Source organism: Oncorhynchus nerka, linkage group LG5 (assembly GCF_034236695.1).
Source record: "Oncorhynchus nerka isolate Pitt River linkage group LG5, Oner_Uvic_2.0, whole genome shotgun sequence".
NCBI classification, from domain to species: Eukaryota; Metazoa; Chordata; class Actinopteri; order Salmoniformes; family Salmonidae; genus Oncorhynchus; species Oncorhynchus nerka.
The window spans coordinates 19,536,910-19,561,149 of NC_088400.1; the positions used below are offsets into that span (position 1 = coordinate 19,536,910).

At 48.7% G+C, this 24,240-nt stretch overlaps 1 protein-coding gene across 1 annotated transcript in view; it reads right to left on the bottom strand.

Annotated features, from left to right (window-relative positions):
* Positions 1–24,240, bottom strand: part of LOC115129129 (cytoplasmic FMR1-interacting protein 2) — a 98,182-nt gene that overhangs the window by 60,710 nt on the left and 13,232 nt on the right. Inside the window, exons 2-3 of the mRNA XM_065018429.1 lie at positions 1,654–1,803; positions 1,474–1,563 (exon numbers count right to left, since the gene is read on the bottom strand). Of these exons, the coding sequence (XP_064874501.1) occupies positions 1,474–1,563; positions 1,654–1,770 (207 nt within the window). The 5' untranslated portion in view covers positions 1,771–1,803. The remainder of the gene's footprint in view (positions 1–1,473; positions 1,564–1,653; positions 1,804–24,240) is intronic.

A 24,240-nucleotide genomic window follows, 5' to 3' on the forward strand; every position in this document is an offset into this window, starting at 1 on the left:
AAACTGAGTTGAAATGTAAACCTCCGACTTCAACTGTAAGACACTGAGAACAAAAATGGGCTTCTTCTATAGAAATAGGTCCTGCCTCTCGGTAAATAGTAGAAAGCAGATTAGGAACATTGATGTTCCTATCGGTCCTAGATAGGGCTGTTGCGGTGACCTTACCATATTATTATTATTATTATACCAGACCGACCGTATTACCGCCACACCGGTGGTTACGAGTCATGAAGGCAGTCAAATTCCACGTGACCGTTTAGTTACGGTAATTAGGCTTCTCCAAGCTCTGAAGCTGCTGCTAGTCATTGGTAGCCTACCAAACTTGCTAACTGCCTGGTACTCAGCAATCAATTGTCCCTCTAATCACTCTGACATCAATGCAAAAGAGAAGACTCAAGGCTGTAATCGCTGCCAAAGGTACTGCAACAAAGTATTGAGTAAAGCGTCTGAATACTTATGTAAATATATTTCTTTTTTCTTTTTTTTTTGCAAAAAATTCTAAAAACCTGCTTTTACTTTGTCATTATGAGGTATTGTGTGTAGATTGATGAGGGAGAAAAACCAATTGAATCAATTTTAGAATAAGGTAACGTAACAAAATATGGAAAAAGTCAAGGGGTCTGAATACTTTCTGAACGCACTGTATGTTTCTAACATAGAATGGTTATAGATAAAATGTATGTTTCTAACATAGAATGGTTATAGATAAAATGCCTGCTGTGTATCTCCTCACATGCATTCACTACAGTGAAATACACTCTTTTACCAAAGCAGGAAACACAGGTCTCATTGGAAAACAGATGCCTCAACTGAATGGAACTTCCAGATTGAAATCAAGTTTATTTAAAAGACAGTTTCCTCTTCTTTGTCAGTCAAATCCCACTCCACATTAATTCCATTCAGGAAGAGAAGGTCTAGCTTAGTGACTGCCTGATTCACCCCTCAGTGTGTGTGTGTGTGTGTGTGTGTGTGTGTGTGTGTGTGTGTGTGTGTGTGTGTGTGTGTGTGTGTGTGTGTGTGTGTGTGTGTGTGTGTGTGTGTGTGTGTGTGTGTGTGTGTGTGTGTGTGTCTGTGTGTGTGTGTCTGTGTCTGTGTGTGTGTGTGTTGTGTAAACACAAACTGCTAACCAGGCCAAAGCCTCAGATTGAAAACGACGATAAAACACCCAAACACCAAAAACACAAGGCTCTCTCTCTCTCTCTGTGTGTGTGTGTCTGTGTGTGAGTGAGTGAGTGAGTGAGTGCGTGCGTGCGTGAGTGAGTGAGTGAGTGCGTACGTGAGTGAGTGAGTGCGTGCGTGCCAAGACAAGAGTTGAGAATGATGATGTTGCTAGGGAAGCATTCCCTAACTGTTCCCATGGAAAAGCAGAAGTATGCCTCTGTCCACAAAGCACATAGGCCCAATTACAAACCGCTCCTTAAGTCCTCTCCCTCTGCCCCATTCCAAACCAATCCCTCCACGTTGCCTACTCACCATGCTAGAGTGGACAGTTGCCTGCTCGATGTAGCGAGCTATCCCCGTCACAAACGCATTCCTGTCCTCAAAGTTGGTATCGAAGTTAGCCTTGAGAGAAAGAGAAAAACAGAGTTTATTACTCTTCCAATTCATTTGAAAACTCGGACGTGTGTTATGTGTGTGTGTGTGTGTGTGTACCTGGTACATGATGGATGAAGGCGGAGGTTCGATGCAGGGCTGCTGGTCAGGGAGGGGCAGCTCCTCCAACAGATCCACGTTAGACAGAGCATCCTCCAGAGTCACGTGGGTCGTCATGGTTACAAGAGGTCACTCACACAACCGGCCAGTCTGACAGGGAGACACGAAGACAGACATTAAATGTCACTTTTGTTTATCCAGTTCACTCGCTTTGGCAAGGTAAACATATTTTTCCCATGCCAATAAAGCCCCCGAGAGAGAGAGAGAGAGAGAGAGAGAGAGAGAGAGAGAGAGAGAGAGAGAGGTCTGTAACCTGTCTCTCTATCTGTGCATTTGTCTGTCTGTCTCTCTGTCTGTGTACCTGTCAGTCTGTATGTCTGTCCACCTGCAACCTGTCTCTCTGACTGTGCACTGGTCTGTCTGTCTCTCTGTCTGTGTACCTGTCAGTCTGTATATCTGTCCACCTGCAACCTGTCTCTCTGTCTGTGCACTGGTCTGTCTGTCTCTCTGTCTGTGTACCTGTCAGTCTGTATGTCTGTCCACCTGCAACCTGTCTCTCTGACTGTGCACTGGTCTGTCTGTCTCTCTGTCTGTGTACCTGTCAGTCTGTATATCTGTCCACCTGCAACCTGTCTCTCTGTCTGTGCACCTGTAACCTGTCTGTCTGTCTGTCTGTCTGTCTGTCTGTCTGTCTGTCTGTCTGTCTGTCTGTCTGTCTGTCTGTCTGTCTGTCTGTCTGTCTGTCTGTGCACCTGCAACCTGTCTGTCTGTATGTGTACCTGTAACCTGTCTGTCTGTCTGTCTGTCTGTCTGTCTGTCTGTGCACCTGTAACCTGTCTGTCTGTCTGTGCACCTGTAACCTGTCTGTCTGTCTGTCTGTCTGTCTGTCTGTCTGTCTGTCTGTCTGTCTGTCTGTCTCTGTCTGTCTGTCTGTCTGTCTATCTGTCTGTGTGCTTCCTGTCTACATCAACACAGTGCAGAGGGCGTGGGCACTGGGCACATTTCCCTTTTACCACTGATGGCATCAGAGAAACAACCTTTGTGTCTCCATGAAAAGACAAGTGTTGTAATGCGAGACAACGCTGTCCTTCTGAGTAGGAGGAGAGCAGCAGTACACTGACTAACTGTCTGTCAGACCACTGCTGAATGTACGTAGCACACTGGTATACATGATGCTGTTCTGTCTGCTCTGCACTGAAACAAGGTGAAAGCACCAATTTGTAAGTCGCTCTGGATAAGAGCGTCTGCTAAATGACTTAAATGTAATGTAATGTAATGAAACCAGACAGCTGAGTAGGCTAAATCACTTGCAGACAGGCAGGTCATTAACACTTGATTGAAGATGGACAAAAATAGTGCAGAAAGGCACATCAATAGCTTACCAAACAAAGGTGTTCCTAATCAATCAATCGATTACAGTATTGCTCTCTTGCACACAGAAACCTTGTAGAGCGGACTGTTTAGAAGACCATAGACCCTTACAGACAGTCTGGTCTGGGTCTGAACAGGAACAGACCCTTACAGCCAGTCTGGTCTGGGTCTGAGCAGGAACAGACCCTTACAGCCAGTCTGGTCTGGGTCTGAACAGGAACAGACCCTTACAGTAAGTCTGGTCTGGGTCTGAACAGGAACAGACCCTTACAGCCAGTCTGGTCTGGGTCTGAGCAGGAACAGACCCTTACAGCCAGTCTGGTCTGGGTCTGAGCAGGAACAGACCCTTACAGCCAGTCTGGTCTGGGTCTGAACAGGAACAGACCCTTACAGCCAGTCTGGTCTGGGTCTGAACAGGAACAGACCCTTACAGTAAGTCTGGTCTGGGTCTGAACAGGAACAGACCCTTACAGCCAGTCTGGTCTGGGTCTGAGCAGGAACAGACCCTTACAGCCAGTCTGGTCTGGGTCTGAGCAGGAACAGACCCTTACAGCCAGTCTGGTCTGGGTCTGAACAGGAACAGACCCTTACAGCCAGTCTGGTCTGGGTCTGAACAGGAACAGACTTACAGTCAGTTTGGTCTGGGTCTGAACAGGAACAGACTTACAGCCAGTCTGGTCTGGGTCTGAACAGGAACAGACCCTTACAGCCAGTCCCAAATGCCACCCTATCCCCTACATAGTGCACTATATGGGAAAAGGGGGGCCATTTGCGATGACAAATTGTGTCTGGCCCGGGGGCCTAGGTCCTGGCCTACATATCATGTGCCTCTCAGGAGTGTGTTTTTACATCTGCTCTGACATGCCTGATAAGATGCTTCATCTCCTACAGCCAGAAGGAACATTGGGGGAGATGGAGGAGAGGAAGAAGGGAAGAGGGTGAAGAGGGAGGGGGAAGAGGAGAGATGGTGAAGAAGGAAGAGGGAAGAGGGAGGGGGAAGAGGAGAGATGGTGAAGAAGGAAGAGGAAAGAGGGAGGGGGAAGAGGAGAGATGGTGAAGAAGGAAGAGGGAAGAGGGAGGGGGAAGAGGAGAGATGGTGAAGAAGGAAGAGGGAAGAGGGAGGGGGAAGAGGAGAGATGGTGAAGAAGGAAGGGGGAAGAGGGAGGGGGAAGAGGAGAGATGGTGAAGAAGGAAGAGGGAAGAGGGAGGGGGAAGAGGAGAGATGGTGAAGAAGGAAGAGGGAAGAGGGAGGGGGAAGAGGAGAGATGGTGAAGAAGGGAAGAGGGTGAAGAGGGAGGGGGAAGAGGAGAGATGGTGAAGAAGGAAGAGGGAGGGGAAAGAGGAGAGATGGTGAAGAAGGGAAGAGGGTGAAGAGGGAGGGGGAAGAGGAGAGATGGTGAAGAAGGGAAGAGGGTGAAGAGGGAGGGGAAGAGGAGAGATGGTGAAGAAGGAAGAGGGAATAGGGAGGGGGAAGAGGAGAGATGGTGAAGAAGGAAGAGGGAAGAGGGAGGGGGAAGAGGAGAGATGGTGAACAAGGAAGAGGGAAGAGGGAGGGGAAGAGGAGAGATGGTGAAGAAGGAAGAGGGAAGAGGGAGGGGGAAGAGAAGAGATGGTGAAGAAGGGAAGAGGGGTGAAGAGGGAGGGGAAGAGGAGAGATGGTGAAGAAGGAAGAGGGAGGGGAAAGAGGAGAGATGGTGAAGAAGGGAAGAGGGTGAAGAGGGAGGGGGAAGAGGAGAGATGGTGAAGAAGGGAAGAGGGTGAAGAGGAGGGGGAAGAAGAGAGATGGTGAAGAAGGAAGAGGGAATAGGGAGGGGGAAGAGGAGAGATGGTGAAGAAGGAAGAGGGAAGAGGGAGGGGAAGAGGAGAGATGGTGAAGAAGGAAGAGGGAAGAGGGAGGGGAAGAGGAGAGATGGTGAAGAAGGGAAGAGGGTGAAGAGGGAGGGGGAAGAGGAGAGATGGTGAAGAAGGAAGAGGGAGGGGAAAGAGGAGAGATGGTGAAGAAGGGAAGAGGGTGAAGAGGGAGGGGGAAGAGGAGAGATGGTGAAGAAGGGAAGAGGGTGAAGGGGGAGGGGGAAGAGGAGAGATGGTGAAGAAGGAAGAGGGAATAGGGAGGGGGAAGAGGAGAGATGGTGAAGAAGGAAGAGGGAAGAGGGAGGGGAAGAGGAGAGATGGTGAACAAGGAAGAGGGAAGAGGGAGGGGGAAGAGGAGAGATGGTGAAGAAGGAAGAGGGAAGAGGGAGGGGGAAGAGAAGAGATGGTGAAGAAGGGAAGAGGGTGAAGAGGGAGGGGGGAAGAGGAGAGATGGTGAAGAAGGAAGAGGGAGGGGAAAGAGGAGAGATGGTGAAGAAGGGAAGAGGGTGAAGAGGGAGGGGGAAGAGGAGAGATGGTGAAGAAGGGAAGAGGGTGAAGAGGGAGGGGGAAGAAGAGAGATGGTGAAGAAGGAAGAGGGAATAGGGAGGGGGAAGAGGAGAGATGGTGAAGAAGGAAGAGGGAAGAGGGAGGGGGAAGAGGAGAGATGGTGAACAAGGAAGAGGGAAGAGGGAGGGGGAAGAGGAGAGATGGTGAACAAGGAAGAGGGAAGAGGGAGGGGAAGAGGAGAGATGGTGAAGAAGGAAGAGGGAAGAGGGAGGGGGAAGAGGAGAGATGGTGAAGAAGGAAGAGGGAAGATGGAGGGGGAAGAGGAGAGATGGTGAACAAGGAAGAGGAAGAGGAGAGAGTTGGGGAAGAGTGGGGAGAGGGAAGAGAGAGAGTGAAGAGGGGAGAGAGGTGAAGAGGGTGATGAGGAGAGAGGGTAAAGAGGGGGAAGACGGGAGAGGGTGAAGTGGGGGAGAGGTGAAGAGGTGGAAGATGAAAGAGGGTGAAGTGGGGAGAGGGTGAAGAGGTGGAAGATGGGAGAGGGTGAAGAGAGGGAAGATGGGAGAGGGTGAAGAGGGGAAGATGGGAGAGGGTGAAGATGGGGAAGATGGGCGAGGGTGAAGAGGGGGAAGAGGGTGAAGAGGCGGAAGATGAGAGAGGGTGAAGAGCGGGAAGATGGGAGAGGGTGAAGTGGGGAGAGGGTGAAGAGAGGGTAGGGGGAGAGGGTGAAGTGGGGGAGAGGGTGAAGAGGGGAAGATGGGAGAGGGTGAAGTGGGGAGAGGGTGAAGAGAGGGAAGATGGGAGAGGGTGAAGAGGGTGCAGATGGGAGAGGGTGAAGAGGGGAAGAGGGTGAAGAGGGGGATGATGGGAGAGGGTGAAGTGGGGAGAGGGTGAAGAGAGGGTAGGGGGGAGAGGGTGAAGTGGGGAGAGGGTGAAGAGGTGGAAGATGGGAGAGGGTGAAGAGGTGGAAGATGGGAGAGGGTGAAGTGGGGAGAGGGTGAAGAGAGGGAAGATGGGAGAGGGTGAAGTGGGGAGAGGGTGAAGAGGTGGAAGATGGGAGAGGGTGAAGAGGTGGAAGATGGGAGAGGATGAAGTGGGGAGAGGGGTGAAGAGAGGGAAGATGGGAGAGGGTGAAGTGGGGAGAGGGTGAAGAGGTGGAAGATGGGAGAGGGTGAAGAGGGGAGAGGGTGAAGTGGGGAGAGGGTGAAGTGGGGAGAGGGTGAAGAGAGGGAAGATGGGAGAGGGTGAAGTAGGGAGAGGGTGAAGATGGGAGAGGGTGAGGTGGGGAGAGGGTGAAGAGGTGGAGGATGGGAGAGGGTGAAGTGGGGAGATGGTGAAGAGAGGGAAGATGGGAGAGGGTGAAGAAGGGGAAAATGGGCGAGGGTGAAATGGGGGAAGAGGGTAAAGTGGGAGAGGGTGAAGAGGGGTAGATGGGTGAGGGTGAATAGAGGATAGAGGGGAGAGGGTGAGGAGGTGGAAGATGGGAGAGAGTGAAGTGGGGAGAGGGTGAAGAGGTGGAAGATGGGAGAGGGTGAAGAGGGGGTAGATGGGAGAGGGTGAAGTGGGGAGAGGGTGAAGAGAGGGAAGATGGGAGAGGGTGAAGAGGGGGTAGATGGGAGAGGGTGAAGAGGGGGTAGATGGGAGAGAGTGAAGTGGGGAGAGGGTGAAGAGAGGGAAGATGGGAGAGGTGAAGAGGGGGAAGATGGGAGAGGGTGAGGATGGGAGAGGGTGAAGTGGAGAGAGGGTGAAGTGGGGAGAGGGTGAAGAGAGGGTGAAGTGGGGAGAGGGGTGAAGAGGGGGAAGATGGGAGAGGGTAAAGTGGGGAGAGGGTGAAGAGAGGGTAGGGGGGAGACGGTGAAGAGGGGGAAGATGGGAGAGGGTGAAGTGGGGAGAGGGTGAAGAGAGGGAAGATGAGAGAGGGTGAAGAGGGGGAAGATGGGAGAGGGTGCAGATGGGAGAGGGTGAAGAGGTGAAGAAGGGGAAGATGGGAGAGGGTAAAGAGAGGGTAGGGGAGAGGGTGAAGAGGGTGAAGAGGGGGAAGATGGGAGAGGGTGAAGTGGGGAGAGGGTGAAGAGAGGGAAGATGGGAGAGGGTGAAGAGGGGGAAGATGGGAGAGGGTGAAGTGGGGGAAGAGGGTAAAGTGGGGAGAGGGGTGAAGAGGGGGTAGATGGGCGAGGTGAAGTGGGGAGAGGGTGAAGAGAGGGTAGAGGGGAGAGGGTGAAGTGGGGAGAGGGTGAAGAGGGGGAAGATGGGAGAGGGTGACGTGGGGAGAGGGTGAAGAGAGGGTAGAGGGGAGAGGGTGAAGTGGGGAGAGGGTGAAGAGGGGGAAGATGGGAGAGGGTGAAGTGGGGAGAGGGTGAAGAGAGGGTAAGGGGGAGAGGGTGAAGAGGGGGAAGATGGGAGAGGGTGAAGTGGGGAGAGGGTGAAGAGGGGGAAGATGGGAGAGGTGAAGTGGGGAGAGGGTGAAGAGAGGGTAGGGGGAGAGGGGTGAAGTGGGGAGAGGGTGAAGAGGTGGAAGATGGGAGAGGATGAAGTGGGGAGAGGGTGAAGAGAGGGAAGATGGGAGAGGGGTGAAGAGGGGGAAGATGGGAGAGGGTGAAGAGAGGGTAGGGGAGAGGGTGAAGTGGGGAGAGGGTGAAGTGGGGAGAGGGTGAAGAGAGGGAACATGGGAGATGGTGAAGAGGGGGAAGATGGGAGAGGGTGAAGTGGGGAAGAGGGTAAAGTGGGAGAGGGTGAAGAGGGGGTAGATGGGCGAGGGGTGAAGTGGGGAGAGGGTGAAGAGAGGGTAGAGGGGAGAGGGTGAAGTGGGGAGAGGGTGAAGAGGGGAAGATGGGAGAGGGTGACGGGGGAGAGGGTGAAGAGAGGGTAGAGGGGAGAGGGTGAAGTGGGGAGAGGGTGAAGAGGGGGAAGATGGGAGAGGGTGAAGTGGGGAGAGGGTGAAGAGAGGTAAGGGGGAGAGGGTGAAGAGGGGGAATATGGGAGAGGTGAAGTGGGGAGAGGTTGAAGAGGGGGCAGATGGGAGAGGGTGAAGTGGGGAGAGGGTGAAGAGGTGGAAGATGGGAGAGGGTGAAGTGGGGAGAGGGTGAAGAGAGGGAAGATGGGAGAGGGTGAAGAGGGGGAAGATGGGGAGAGGGTGAAGAGAGGGTAGGGGAGAGGGTGAAGTGGGGAGAGGGTGAAGAGGGGGAAGATGGGAGAGGGTGAAGAGAGGGTAAGGGAGAGAGGGTGAAGAGGGGGAAGATGGGAGAGGGTGAAGTGGGGAGAGGGTGAAGAGGGGAAGATGGGGAGAGGGTGAAGTGGGGAGAGGGTGAAGAGAGGGTAGGGGGGAGAGGGTGAAGTGGGGAGAGGGTGAAGAGGTGGAAGATGGGAGAGGATGAAGTGGGAGAGGGGTGAAGAGAGGGAAGATGGGGAGAGGGTGAAGAGGGGGAAGATGGGAGAGGGTGAAGAGAGGGTAGGGGAGAGGGTGAAGTGGGGAGAGGGTGAAGTGGGGAGAGGGTGAAGAGAGGGAAGATGGGAGAGGGTGAAGAGGGGGAAGATGGGAGAGGGTGAAGTGGGGGAAGAGGGTAAAGTGGGGAGAGGGTGAAGAGGGGGTAGATGGGCGAGGGTGAAGTGGGGAGAGGGTGAAGAGAGGGTAGAGGGGAGAGGGTGAAGTGGGAGAGGGGTGAAGAGGGGAAGATGGGAGAGGGTGACGTGGGGAGAGGGTGAAGAGAGGGTAGAGGGAGAGGGTGAAGTGGGGAGAGGGTGAAGAGGGGGAAGATGGGAGAGGGTGAAGTGGGGAGAGGGTGAAGAGAGGGTAAGGGGGAGAGGGTGAAGAGGGGGAAGATGGGAGAGGGTGAAGTGGGAGAGGGTGAAGAGGGGGAAGATGGGAGAGGGTGAAGTGGGGAGAGGGTGAAGAGAGGGTAGGGGGAGAGGGTGAAGGGGGAGAGGGTGAAGAGGTGGAAGATGGGAGAGGATGAAGTGGGGAGAGGGTGAAGAGAGGGAAGATGGGAGAGGGTGAAGAGGGGGAAGATGGGAGAGGGTGAAGAGAGGGTAGGGGAGAGGGTGAATGGGGAGAGGGTGAAGTGGGGAGAGGGTGAAGAGAGGGAAGATGGGAGAGGGTGAAGAGGGGGAAGATGGGAGAGGGTGAAGTGGGGGAAGAGGGGAGGGTGAAGTGGGGAGAGGGTGAAGAGGGGGTAGATGGGAGGGTGAAGTGGGGAGAGGGTGAAGAGAGGGTAGAGGGGAGAGGGTGAAGTGGGGAGAGGGTGAAGAGGGGGAAGATGGGAGAGGGTGACGTGGGGAGAGGGGTGAAGAGAGGGTAGAGGGAGAGGGGAAGTGGGGAGAGGGTGAAGAGGGGGAAGATGGGAGAGGGTGAAGTGGGGAGAGGGTGAAGAGAGGGTAAGGGGAGAGGGTGAAGAGGGGGAATATGGGAGAGGGTGAAGTGGGGAGAGGGTGAAGAGGGGGAAGATGGGAGAGGGTGAAGTGGGGAGAGGGTGAAGAGAGGGTAGGGGGAGAGGGTGAAGTGGGGAGAGGGTGAAGAGGTGGAAGATGGGAGAGGGTGAAGTGGGGAGAGGGTGAAGAGAGATGGAAGATGGGAGAGGGTGAAGAGGGGGAAGATGGGAGAGGGTGAAGAGAGGGTAGGGGGAGAGGGTGAAGTGGGGAGAGGGGAGAAGAGGGGGAAGATGGGAGAGGGAGAAGAGAGGGTAAGGGGGTGAAAGATGGGGAGGGTGAAGAGGGGGAAGATGGGAGAGGGTGAAGTGGGGGGAGAGGGTGAAGAGGGGAAGATGGGAGAGGGTGAAGTGGGGAGAGGGTGAAGAGAGGGTAGGGGGGAGAGGGTGAAGTGGGGAGAGGGGTGAAGAGGGGAAGATGGGAGAGGATGAAGTGGGGAGAGGGTGAAGAGAGGGAAGATGGGAGAGAGGGTGAAGAGGGGGAAGATGGGAGAGGGTGAAGAGAGGGTAGGGGAGAGGTGAAGTGGGGAGAGGGTGAAGTGGGGAGAGGGGTGAAGAGAGGGAAGATGGGAGAGGGTGAAGAGGGGGAAGATGGGAGAGGGTGAAGTGGGGGAAGAGGGTAAAGAGGGGAGAGGGTGAAGAGGGGTAGATGGGGAGAGGGTGAAGTGGGGAGAGGGTGAAGAGAGGGTAGAGGGGAGAGGGTGAAGTGGGGAGAGGGTGAAGAGGGGGAAGATGGGAGAGGGTGACGTGGGGAGAGGGTGAAGAGAGGGTAGAGGGGAGAGGGTGAAGTGGGGAGAGGGTGAAGAGGGGGGAAGATGGGGGAGAGGGTGAAGGGTGGGGAAGAGGGTGAAGAGAGGGTGAAGAGGGGGAAGATGAGAGGGTGAAGAGGGGGAATATGGGAGGGGTGAAGTGGGGAGAGGGTGAAGAGGGGGAAGATGGGAGAGGGTGAAGTGGGGAGAGGGTGAAGAGAGGGAAGAGGGAGAGGGTGAAGAGGGGGGGAGAGGGAGAGGGTGACATGAAGTGGGAGAGGGGTGAAGAGGGTGAAGAGAAGATGGGAGAGGGTGAAGTGGGGAGAGGGTGAAGAGAGGGGAAGGGGGAAGGGGGTATGGGGGGAAGATGGGGAAAGGTGAAGTGGGGAGAGGTGAGGGGGAAGATGGGAGAGGGTGAAGAGAGGGTGAAGGGGGAGAGGGTGAAGTGGGGAGAGGGTGAAGAGGGGGAAGATGGGAGAGGGTGAAGGGGGAGAGGTGAAGAGAGGGAAGATGGGAGAGGGTGAAGAGGGGGAAGATGGGAGAGGGTGAAGAGGGGGAAGGGGTGAAGGGGAGAGGGTGAAGAGGGGGTAGATGGGAGAGGGTGAAGTGGGGAGAGGGTGAAGAGAGGGTAGAGGGGAGAGGGTGAAGTGGGGAGAGGGGTGAAGAGGGGGAAGATGGGAGAGGGTGAAGGGTGAGGGGGAGAGGGTGAAGAGGGTGGAGGGGAGAGGGTGAAGAGGGGAGAGGGTGAAGAGGGGGAAGAGGGAAGGGAGAGAGTTGGGGGAAGAGGGGGAAGGGGAAGAGAGTGAAGAGGACAGATGGTGAAGATGGTGAAGAGGGGAGAGGGTGAAGTGGGGAGAGGGTGAAGAGGGGGAAGATGGGAGAGGGTGAATGTTACATTCCCCAGTTTATGTATTGTAGTTTGTATATTTGCATGTGTTTATTTCAGGAAATGGCTTCCTGAAATCCCTCAAGCAGCTGATTGGTCGACTCCATGGCTAATTGGAGAGCTGACCTCGCCCCCTCGTCAAGACTCAGCTGTCTCCAATTACCCATTCAATCTGAAGCTATATAATAGCCAGTGTTCTGTTCAGGAAAGAGAGATTTTCTGGGAGGTCATTGCAGAGAGATTTTGATAGAGGAGAGATTTTCTGGGAGGTCATTGCAGATATTTTGCTTGAAAGATTTGCTGGGAGGTCATTGCAGAGATTTTGCTAGAGAGATTTTCTGGGAGATCATTGCAGAGAGATTTTGATAGAGGTTGATTTTGCTGGGAGTTCATTGCTTTGTGAGTTTGTTGCTCAGATAGAGCTTATTTTGATGTCCTTTGTTTCTTAGTTTGTTTGTGAAATTGTTTAATATTCTGTTTCATTTGTTCCCAGGGGGGAAGGGGAAGGCACCTAGGGAGTGCTTAGGCAAGAGGCCCGCGGGCATACATATACCCGTAGCATATTCGCTGTCTAGGCACACTAGGTAAGACCTGGGCGGACCACCCCCTGTATTTTGGTTAGGGCACCAGGTGGTGCTAAATTAGGTAAGTAGTGGGTAGGCAGGTAAGATAGGAGAGGTGGGGCTTTGAGATTTACTTTCTTTGCTTTGGTTCCGTCCAGCCCCTTTTCCCCATATTACCGTGTAAAGGAATAAAGTCCTTGTAAACGGTACCACATTCTGCCTGTTGTCATTCTTACTCGCACCTACAGTCCATACCTTTTTCGCTTCACGGAGAGTTTAGTTGTAGCAAGGTGTTGCGTTCCCTCTTCATAGAGGCGTGCGTAACAGTGAAGAAGGGAAGAGCGTGAAGAGGGGAGAGCGTGAAGAGGGGAGAGTGTGAAGAGGGGAGAGCGTGAAGAGGGGAGAGCGTGAAGAGGGGAGAGCGTGAAGAGGGGAGAGCGTGAAGAGGGTGAAGAAGAGAGATGGTGAAGAGGGAAGAGGGTGAAGGGGGGAGAGGGTGAAGAGGAGAGATGGTGAAGAGGGAAGATGGTGAAGAGGGAAGATGGTGAAGAGGGAAGAGGGTGAAGAGGGTGAAGGGGAGAGAGGGTGAAGAGGAGAGATGGTGAAGAGGGAAGATGGTGAAGAGGGGAGATGGTGAAGAGGGGAGAGCGTGAAGAGGGTGAAGAGGAAAGATGGTGAAGAGGGAAGAGGGTGAAGGGGGGGAAGAGGATGAGCACTATACAGCGAGTAGAGCACAGTACAGCGAGTAGAGCACAGTACAGAAAGTAGAGCACAGTACAGCAAGTAGAACAGATTAGAGCACAGTACAGTGAGTAGAACACAGTACAGCAAGTAGAACACAGTAGGGTGAGTAGGGCACAGTACAGCGAGTAGAACACAGTAGAGCACAGTACAGAGAATAGAGCACAGCGTAAGAGTGAGAGAGAGTGAGAGAGTGAGAGAGTGAGTGAGTGAGTGAGTGAGTGAGTGAGTGAGTGAGTGAGTGAGTGAGTGAGTGAGCGAGCGAGTGAGTTTAGGAGGATGAGTGAGTTATAGATATATCTCTATCCAAGCCATCCTTTATCCCCTCCAGCCCCGTACAGGAAAAGCTAGTCTCTAAGGAGAGCAGTGAGTAGAGAGAGAGATGTGAAGGAATTCATTTATTTGTATTCCTTTGTGAAATTATTTCCACCCAATCACTTTTTCCACGATTTGTTACGTTACAGCCTTAATCTAAAATGGATTAAATTATTTATCTTTCCTCATCAATCTACATATACCCCATAATGACAAAGCAAAAACAGGTTTTTAAAAATGTTGCTTATTTATTAAAAATAAAAAACAGAAATATTCCATTTACATAAGTATTCAGACCCTTTACTCAGTACTTTGTTGAAGCACCTTTGGCATCGATTATAGCCTTGAGTATTCTTGAGAATGATGCTACAAACTTGGCACACCTGTATTTGTGGAGTTTCTCCCATTTTTCTCTGCAGATCCTCTCAAGCTCTGTCAGGTTGGATGGGGAGCGTTGCTGCACAGCTATTTTCAGGTTCAAGTCCGGGCTCTGGCTGGGCCACTCAAGGACATTTAGAGACTTGTCCCGAAGCCACTCCTGCGTTGTCTTGTCTGTGTGCTTAGGGTCGTTGTCCTGTTGGAAGGTGAACCTTCGCCCCAGTCTGAGGTCCTGAGCACGTTTTTATCAAGGATCTCTCTGTACTTTGCTCCGTTCATCTTTGCTTCGATCCTGACTAGTCTCTCAGCCCAAGGCGATGAAAAACATCCCCACAGCATGATGCTGCCACCACCATGCTTCACCGTAGAGATGGTGCCAGGTTTCCTCCACACATGACGCTTGGCATTCAGGCCAAATAGTTTAATCTTGGTTCTAATGGTCTTTGAATCTCTAGGTACATTTTGGTACTCCAAGCAGGCTGTCATGTGCCTTTTTACAGAGGAGTTGCTTCTGGCCACTCTAATATAAAAGGCCTGATTGGTGGAGTAATGCAGAGATGGTTGTCCTTCTGGAAGGTTCTCCCATCTCCACAGAGGAACTCTGGAGCTCTCAGGTTCTTCTTCACCTCCCTGACCAAGGCCCTTCTCCCCCTATTGCTCAATTTGGCCGGGCGGCTAACTCTAAGACGAGTCTTGATGGTTAGATAGAAAGGAGAGAGAGAGAGAGAGATAGAAAGGAGAGAGAGAAGAGAGAGAGAATAGAGAGAGAGAAGAGAGAGAGAATAGAGAGAGAGAAAGAGAAGGAGAGAGAGAGAGAAGAGAGGGAGAGAAGAGAGAGAGAGAGAAGGGAGAGAGAGAGAGAGAGAGAGAGAGAGAGAGAGAAGGGAGAGAGAGAGAGAGAAGGGAGAGAGAGAGAGAAGGGAGAGAGAGAATGCAGAGAGAGAGAAGGGAGAGAGAGGTAGAAAGGAGAGAGAGAGAGAGAAAGGAGAGAAAGGGGTAGAGGGGAGAGAGAGAGAGAAAGGAGAGAGAGATAGATAGAAAGGAGAGAGAAGGGATAGAGAGATAGAGAAGGGAGAGAGCGAGAGTGAGAGAGAGATAGAAATGAGAGAGAGATAGAAAGGAGAGAGAGAGAGAGATAGAAAGGAGAGAGAGAGAGAGAGAGAAGGGAGAGAGAGAGAAAGGAGAGAGAGAGAGAGAGAGAGAGAGCGAGAGAGAGAGAGAGAGAGAGAGAGAGAAGTGAGAGAGAGAGAGAGAAGGGAGAGAGAGAGAGAAGGGAGAGAGAGAAAGAGAGAAGGGCGAGAGAGAGAGAGAAGGGAGAGAGAGAGAAGGGAGAGAGAGAGAGAGAGAGAGAGAAGAGAGAGAGAGAGAGAAGGGAGAGAGAAGGGATAGAGAGATAGAAATGAGAGAGAGAGATAGAAAGGAGAGAGCGAGAGAGAGATAGAAAGGAGAGAGAGAGATAGAAAGGAGAGAGAGAGATAGAAAGGAGTGAGAGAGAGCTAGAAAGGAGAGAGAGAGAGAGAGAGAGAGAGATAGAAAGGAGAGTGACCATCAGGTTCTTGTTCACCTCCCTGACCAAGGCCCTTCTCCACCTCCTTGACCAAGGCCCGTCTTGATGGTTCCAAATTTCTTCCATTTAAGAATGATGGAGGCCACTGTGTTCTTGGGGACCTTCAATGCTGCAGACATGTTTTGGTACCCATATCCCCAGACTCAACCCTGTTTCAGAGCAGGAAGGACAATTCCTTTGACCTCATGGCTTGGTTTTTGCTCTGAAATGCACTGTCAACTGTGAGACCTTCTATAGACAGGTATGTGCCTTTCCAAATCATGTACTTCTGTTTTTTATAAATTTGCTACGATTTCTAAAAACCTGTTTTTGGTTTGTCATTATGGGGTGTTGTGTGTAGATTGCTTTTGAGAGACAAGTGTATATATAACCTAAATAAGGGATATTTAAAAGGCAAAGGCAAAAAGGAAGTGCGATAGCAAGAGAGAAAGGAGAGAGAAAGGAGAGAGAGAGATAAATGAGAGAGAAAGGATAGAGAAAGGAGAGAGAGATAGAAAGGAGAGAGAGAGAGAGAGAGAAAGGAGAGAGAGAGAGAAAGGATAGAGAAAGGAGAGAGAGAGATAAATGAGAGAGAAAGGAGAGAGAGAGAGAGAGAGAGAGAGAGAGAGAGAGAGGGAGAAAGGAGAGAGAGAGAGAGAAAGGAGAGAGAGGGAGAGAAAGGAGAGAGAGAGAGAGAGAGAGAAAGGAGAGAGAGAGAGAAGAGAGAGAGAGAGAGAAAGGGCAAAGAGAGAGAGAGAAAGGAGAAGAGAGAGAGAGAGAGAGAAATGAGAAGAGAGAGAGAGAGAGAAAGGAGAGAGAGAGAGAGAGAAGAAAGGAGAGAGAGACAGAGAAAGGAGAGAGAGAGAGAGAAAGGAGAGAGAGAGAAAGGAGAGAGAGAGAGAGAGAGAGAAAAGGAGAAGAGAGAGAGATAAATGAGAGAGAAAGGAGAGAGAAAGGAGAGAGAGAGAGAGATAGAAAGGAGAGAGAGAGAGAGAAAGGAGAGAGGGGTAGAGGGGAGAGAGAGAGAGAAAGGAGAGAGAGATAGATAGAAAGGAGAGAGAGCGAGAGAGAGGTGGGAGAGAGTGATAGTGGGGAGAGAGAGAGATAGAAACGAGAGAGAGATAGAGAAGGGAGAGAGAGATAGAGAGAGAAGGGAGAGAGCGATAGGGAGAGAAGGGAGAGAGCGATAGAGAAGGGAGAGAGATATAGAGAGAGAAGGGAGAGAGCGATAGGGAGAGAAGGGAGAGAGAGATAGAGAGAGAGTGAAAGGAGAGAGAGAGAGGTAGAAAGGAGAGAGAGAGAGAGAGAGAGGTGGGAGAGAGTGATAGTGGGGAGAGAGAGAGATAGAAATGAGAGAGAGATAGAGAAGGGAGAGAGAGATAGAGAGAGAAGGGAGAGAGCGATAGGGAGAGAAGGGAGAGAGAAATAGAAAGGAGAAAGAGATAGATAGAAAGGAGAGAGAGAGAAGGGAGAGAAGGGAGAGAGAGATAGAAAGGAGAGAGGGAGATAGAAAGGAGAGAGAAGGGAGAGAGAGAGAGAGAGAGAGAGAGAGAGAGAGAGAGAGAGAGGAGAGAGAGATAGAAAGGAGAGAGAGAGATAGAAAGGAGAGAGAGATATAAAGGAGAGTGAAGGGAGAGAGAGAGAGAAGGGAGAGAGAGATAGAGAAGGGAAAGAGAGATAGAGAGAGATAGAGAGATAGGGAGAGAAGGGAGAGAGAGATAGAAAGAAGAAAGAGAGATAGAAAGGAGAGAGAGAGATAGAAAGGAGAGAGAGAGATAGAAAGGAGAGAGAGAGATAGAAAGGAGAGAGGTGGGAGAGAGTGATAGAGGGGAGAGAGAGAGAGAAGGGAGAAAGAAGGGATAGAGAGATAGAGAAGGGAGAGAGTGAGAGTGAGAGAGAGATATAAATGAGAGAGAGAGATAGAAAGTAGAGAGAGAGAGAGATAGAAAGTAAGCCCAAGAGCTGAGCCCAGGAACGAGCCCTCTCAGTCAGCTGGTGTTGGACCTAACCAACCAAGCAGACACCAGCACTGCTTCAAAAGAAAGAATTCCAATAAGCAAAATCATGAACCAATCAAAGGAATCATATTTACAATACTGGAGAAACGAAACAAAATCCCAAAGCCGACTAAATTGCTATCTGACCCTAAACAGAGATTATGAATTGGCTGATTATCTCTACTCTGTCAGAGATACGAAGCAGAGACAGATCCTTACCAAGTACAGGCTGAGTGATCACCGATTGGCAATAGAAACCGGCAGACATAAAAAGACATGGCTACCCAGAGAGATGCGTGTATGTGGTCACTGCACGACAGGGGAGGTAGAGACAGAGATGCACTTTCTCCTTTACTGTGATAAATATTCCTCACAAAGAGATTCATTATTCACAGAAATGACTACATTTATTCCACATTTTTATAAATTAAACCCAGAGGAAAACCTAAAAATACTCATGGGTGAAGGAGCAACTGCTCCTCTTGTAGCCAAATATGTATTTTCCTGCGACTGCCTGAGGGACACTGAATAATAACATCTGCATAGTAAGCAGCAACTTACTTATTATTACTATTATTGTTATTACTATAATTATGAATGTTTATCATTCCAAATATGGGTGGTAATGGTAGTGATAACAGTTTAGTGATGGTAGTAGTAGTCGTAGTAATGATGATTGTAGTTGTAGTACTGATATAAAGAAGAAGATGACCGTTATTTAGTTATAAGTTAGTTATATTTTCATTTTCCATAATTTGATTTTATATTTATTACATTTCTACTATTGACTGTTACCATTTTATTGTTATTATTTTTGTATTTAATTTTGTATTATTATTTACTACCATTTTATATTATTATTTGCTATCATTTATAATTTTGTTACAATGTATATTGTATACATTGTTGCTTTGGCAATATTGACACAATGTTTTTCATGCCAATAAAGCAGCTTGAATTTGAATTTGATAGAAAGGAGAAAGAGAGATAGAAAGGAGAGAGGGAGATAGAAAGGAGAGAGAGAGAGAGAAGGGAGAGAGAGAGAAAGGAGAGAGAGAGAGAGAGAGAGGGGGAGAGAGAGAGAGAAGGGAGAGAGAGAAGGGAGAGAGAGATAAAGGACAGAGAGAGAGAGAGAGGGGAGAGAGAGAGAGAGGAGGGAGAGAGAGAGAGAGAGAGAGAGAAGGGAGAGAGAGAGAAGAGAGAGAGAGAAGGGAGAGAGAGAAGAGAGAGAGAGATATAGAAAGGAGAGAGAGAGAAAAGAGAGAGAGGGGTAGAGGGGAGAGAGAGAGAAAGGAGAGAGAGATAGATAGAAAGGAGAGAGAGCGAGATAGAAAGGAGCGAGAGATAGAAAGGAGAGAGAGAAGGGAGAGAGAGATAGAAAGGAGAGAGAGATAGAGAAGGGATAGAGATAGAAAGGAGAGAGAGAGATAGAAAGGAGAGAGAGAGATAGAAAGGAGAGAGAGAGATAGAAAGAGAGATAGAAAGGAGAGAGAGATAGAAAGGAGAGAGAGATAGAGAAGGGAGAGAAGGGAGAGAGAGAGAGAAAGGAGAGAGAGAGAGAAAGGAGAGAGAGCGAGCGAGAGAGAGAGAGAGAGAGAGAGAGAGAGAGGGGAGAGAGAGAAGGGAGAGAGAACAAACACCATTGTAAATACAACCCATATTTATGCTTATTCATTTTATCTTGTGTCCTTTAACTATTTGTACATTGTATATATATATATAATATGACATTTGTAATGTCTTTACTGTTTTGAAACTTCTGTATGTGTAATGTTTACTGTTAATTTTTGTTGTTTTTCACTTTATATATTCACTTTGTATGTTGTCTACCTCACTTGCTTTGGCAATGTTAACACATGTTTCCCATGCCAATAAAGCCCTTGAATTGAATTGAATTGAATTGATAGAAAGGAGAGAGAGATAGAAAGGAGAGAGAGAGATAGAAAGGAGAGAGATAGAAAGGAGAGAGAGAGATAGAAAGGAGAGAGAGATAGAAAGGAGAGAGAGAGATAGAAAGGAGAGAGAGAGATAGAAAGGAGAGAGAGAGATAGAAAGGAGAGAGAGAGATAGAAAGGAGAGAGAGAGATAGAAAGGAGAGAGAGAGATAGAAAGGAGAGAGAGATAGAAAGGAGAGAGAGAGAGAAGGAGAGAAGGGAGAGAGGGAGAGAAAGGAGAGAGAAGAGAGAGAGAGAGAGAGAAGGGAGAGAGAGAGAGAGAGAGAGAAGGGAGAGAGAAGGGAGAGAGAGAAAGAGAAGGGAGAGAGAGAAGGTAGAGAGAGAGAGAAAGAAGGGAGAGAGAAGGGATAGAGAGATAGAAAGGAGAGAGAGAGAGATAGAAAGGGGAGAGAGAGAGAGAGAGAGAGAGAGAGAGAGAGAGATAGAATGGAGAGAGAAAATGAAGTGTGTCATGTCTGGGTCACACCACTCAATGGGTTCCCCCCTGGGCTACCATCCTCGCCACACACATGGAAAACACAGGGTCTGTTTATGAGTGACATGGTGGAACACAGACTGTGGAACTCATATTCAGGGAGAGATTATGGTTTGGACTGTGTGTTCAAACCATAGTAACTCCCTCATGATGTCACAAATCTCAGAATAACGACCACGCCTAATGGCAGGTTGAGAGAATAGAGAGGGCCATGGAATATTGTTGCCTAGTAGGCTGTTTTTAGGCACCTTGACTCAGGTGTCAATCAACTCTGTGGTAGTGTAATGTAGTGTGTAGACTACTAGTTCTATGGTTGGGATTCAAGGTGGTGGTTCTTGATAACTGGCCATGCAATCACCAATCAGTGCTCAATTGATCAAGGAATTGTTCAAGAACCGAGAGAGAATAAACCATTAGGACTGGAGACGGGGTGAGAATGTCTGGCCTACATTAACACAGCAAGCAAGTGTAATAACTACACACACAATTGGTTTCGGAATCGGTTGAACCAATACAGACACATTCCTTCATCTTTCATTAGCTTCAACCCAACATACACACAGTCTCTGATAATCTACCCAGGAAAGGGATGAAAATAGTCCATATTAATATATTAATATATGTAGCCTTAGAAATATAAGGTTCATGAAACCAATAACTCGCTAACATCAGATAACATTGATATACTGGCCATCTCCGAAGCTCACTTAGATCATTCCTTTGATGATACAGCAGTAGCAATACAGTGATAACGTTTATAGAGAAAACAAGAATGCCTATGGGGGAGGTGTTTCTGTATATGTTCAGAGACATATCCCTGTAAAGCTCAGAGAGGATCTCATGTCTGTTGAATTGTTGCGGTTGCATATTAACCTGCCTCATCTAAAGCTGCTAAGTGCTAACCGTGCTGCGAAGCGCTAACGGTGCTGCTAAGCGCTAATGGTGCTGCTAAGCGCTAATGGTGCTGCTAAGCGCTAATGGTGCTGCTAAGTGCTAACAGTAAGTATTTGGATAACAAGTGTGCAATGCTTGATAATGTGTGTGATGGTAACAGAGATGTCTATTTTCTACCAATAGTGTTGGATCTGTGACATCCACTTGAATCAATCATATTTTCACTAATGTTGCAGAGCTTTGCTTCAAAACAATATCAGTTTGCATTGGCTGTAGTGACCATTACATTGTTGCAATAATAAGGGAAGTGCCTAAGCTTGGGCCTAAAGTCATTTATAAGAGATCATACAAGAACAAATCGAAAGGAGTGTGTGTCCACAGGCGTGGAAGGAAGCTAAAGTAATTCCACTGCCTAAAAATAGTAAAGCTCTCTTTGCTGACTAACAGCCACCCATTCAGTTTGCTACCTGTTCTGAGTAAACTGATGGAGAGGATTGTGTTCGAGCAAATACAATGCTATTTTTCAGAGAACAAGTGAACTACTGACTTTCAGCATGCATATAGAAAAGGGCACTCAACTTGTACTGCATTGACTCAAATGACTGATGATTGGTTAAGATAAATGGATAATTAGATTTCAGTGCAGCCTTTGATGTTATTGATCATAAATTATTGAAAAAACAAACTTTCTAAGGCTTTACATCACCTACCATCGCATGGCTGGAGAGTTACTTATCCAATAGAACCCAGAGAATGTTCTTCAATGGAAGCTTCTCCATCATCAGACATGTGTTTGTGCGGTCTCCCGCAGGCCGTCACGCTCTATTTTTACAATTGATTTGCCACTGGTTTTACACGAAGCTAAACTCAAAAAAAGAAACGTCCTCTCACTGCCAACTGGGTTTATTTTCAGCAAACTTAACATGTGGAAATATTTGTATGAACATAACAAGATTGAACAACTGAGACATAAACTGAACAAGTTCCACAGACATGTGACTAACAGAAATGGAATAATGTCTCCCTGAACAAAGGGAGGGTCAAAATCAAAAGTAACAGTCAGTATCTGGTGTGGCCACAAGCTGCATTAAGTACTGCAGTGCATCTCCTTCTCATGGACTGCACCAGATTTGCCGGTTCTTGCTGTGAGATGTTAACCCACTCTTCCACCAAGGCACCTGCAAGTTCCCAGACATTTCAAGGGGGAATGGCCCTAGCCCTCACCCCCCGATCCAACAGGTCCCAGACGAGCTCAATGGATTTGAGATCCGGGCTCTTCGCTGGCCATGGCAGAACACTGACATTCCTGTCTTGCAGGAAATCACACACAGAACGAGTGGTATGGCTGGTGGCATTGTCATGCTGGAGGGTCAGGATGAGCCTGCAGGAAGGGTACCACATGAGGGAGGAGTATGTCTTCCCTGTAACACACAGTGTTGAGATTGCCTGCAATGACAACAAGCTCAGTCCAATGATGCTGTGACACACCGCCCCAGACCATGACAGACCCTCCACCTCCAGATCCCGCTCCAGAGTACAGGCCTCAGTGTAACGCCCATTCCTTCGATGATAAACGCAAATCCGACCATCACCCCTGGTGAGACAAAACCGTGACTAGTCAGTGAAGAGCACTTTTTGCCAGTCCTGTCTGGTCCAACGACGGTGGGCTTGTGCCAATAGGTGACGCTGTTGCCGGTGATGTCTGGTGAGGACCTGCCTCACAACAGCCCTACAAGCCCTCAGTCCAGCCTCTCTCAGCCTATTGCGGACAGTCTGAGCACTGATGGAGGGATTGTGCGTTCCTGGTGTAACTCGGGCAGTTGTTGTTGCCATCCTGTACCTGTGTCGCAGGTGTGATGTTCGGATGTACCGATCCTGTGCAGGTGTTGTTATACGTGGTCTGCCACTACGAGGACGATCAGCTGTCCGTCCTGTCTCCCTGTAGCGCTGTCTTAGGCGTCTCACAGTACAGACATTGCAATTTATTGTCCTGGCCACATCTGCAGTCCTCAGGCCTCCTTGCAGCATGACTATGGCACGTTCACTCAGATGAGCAAGGACCCTGGGCATCGTTCATCTGGTGTTTTTCAGAGTCAGTAGAAAGGCCTCTTTAGTGTCCTAACTGTGACCTTAATTGCCGACTGTCTGTAAGCTGTTAGCGTCTTAACGACTGTTCCACACGTTCATTAATTGTGTATGGTTCATTGAATAAGTATGGGAAGTGTTTAAACCCTTTACAATGAAGGTCTGTGAAGTTATTTGGATTTTTACGAATTATCATTGAAAGACAGGGTGCTAAAAAAGGGACGTTTATTTTTTTGCTGAGTGTTTAATGACTATGTATGCGAATTATTCCACACTCTACATGTCAGCACCCAAAGCCAGAGATCACTGAAATTCTAAATAAGGAGTTACAGTCAGTATCAGAATGGGTGATTAATAATAAACTGGTCATAAATAGACCTAAAACTAAAAGCATTGTATTTGGTTCAAAACATTCTCTAAGACCTAAACCTCAACTGGAGTTGTACAGAAAGGGTGACCATTGAGAAAGTTTAGGAAGCTAAACTCCTAGGTATAACATGGTCAATTATCATGGCCAAATCATATTGATAAAGTTGTTGTGAAGATGGGGAGGGGTATGTTTCATATTTTTTTAAACAATGTCTGCATTTTTGATACAAAAATGAACTGTACTAGTTGTTCAGGCTCTGATCTTGTCCCATCTTGATTATTGTCTCGTAATATGGTCAAGTACGGCAAAGAATGACCTAGAAAAGCAACAGCTGTCTCAAAACAGAGCAGCACGCCTTGCCCTTAACTGACCATCAGTGGAGGCTGCTGAGGGGAGAACAGCTCATAATAATGGCTGGAATGGAGTACAATGGATGGAATGGAGTATAATGGATGGAATGGAGGATAATGGATGGAATGGAGGATAATGGATGGAATTTAGGATAATGGATGGAATGGAGTATAATGGATGGACTGGAGTATAATGGATGGAATGGAGTATAATGGATGGAATGGAGTATAATGGATGGAGTATAATGGATGGAATGGAGTATAATGGATGGAATGGAGTATAATGGATGGAAGGGAGTATAATGGATGGAATGGAGGATAATGGATGGAATGGAGGATAATGGATGGAAGGGAGTATAATGGATGGAATGGAGTATAATGGATGGAATGGAGTATAATGGATGGAATGGAGTATAATGGATGGAATGGAGTATATAATGGATGGATGGAATGGAGTATAATGGATGGATGGAATGGAGTATAATGGATGGAATGGAGTATAATGGATGGAATGGAGTATAATGGATGGAATGGAGTATAATGGATGGAATGGAGTATAATGGATGGAATGGAGTATAATGGATGGAATGGAGTATAATGGATGGAATGGGAGTATAATGGATGGAATGGAGTATAATGGATGGAATGGAGTATAATGGATGGAATGGAGTATAATGGATGGAATGGATGTATAATGGATGGAATGGATAATGGATGGAATAATGGATGGAATGGAGTATAATGGATGGAATGGAGTATAATGGATGGAATGGAGCATAATGGATGGAATGGAGTATAATGGATGGAATGGAGCATAATGGATGGAATGGAGCATAATGGATGGAATGGAGCATAATGGATGGAATGGAGTATAATGGATGGAATGGAATGTATAATGGATGGAATGGATGGAATATAATGGATGGAATGGAGTATAATGGATGGAAGGAGTATAATGGATGGAATGGAGGATAATGGATGGAATGGAGTATAATGGATGGAATGGAGTATAATGGATAGAATGGAGTATAATGGATGGAATGGAGTATAATGGATGGAATGGAGTATAATGGATGGAATGGAGTATAATGGATGGAATGGAGTATAATGGATGGAATGGAGTATAATGGATGGAA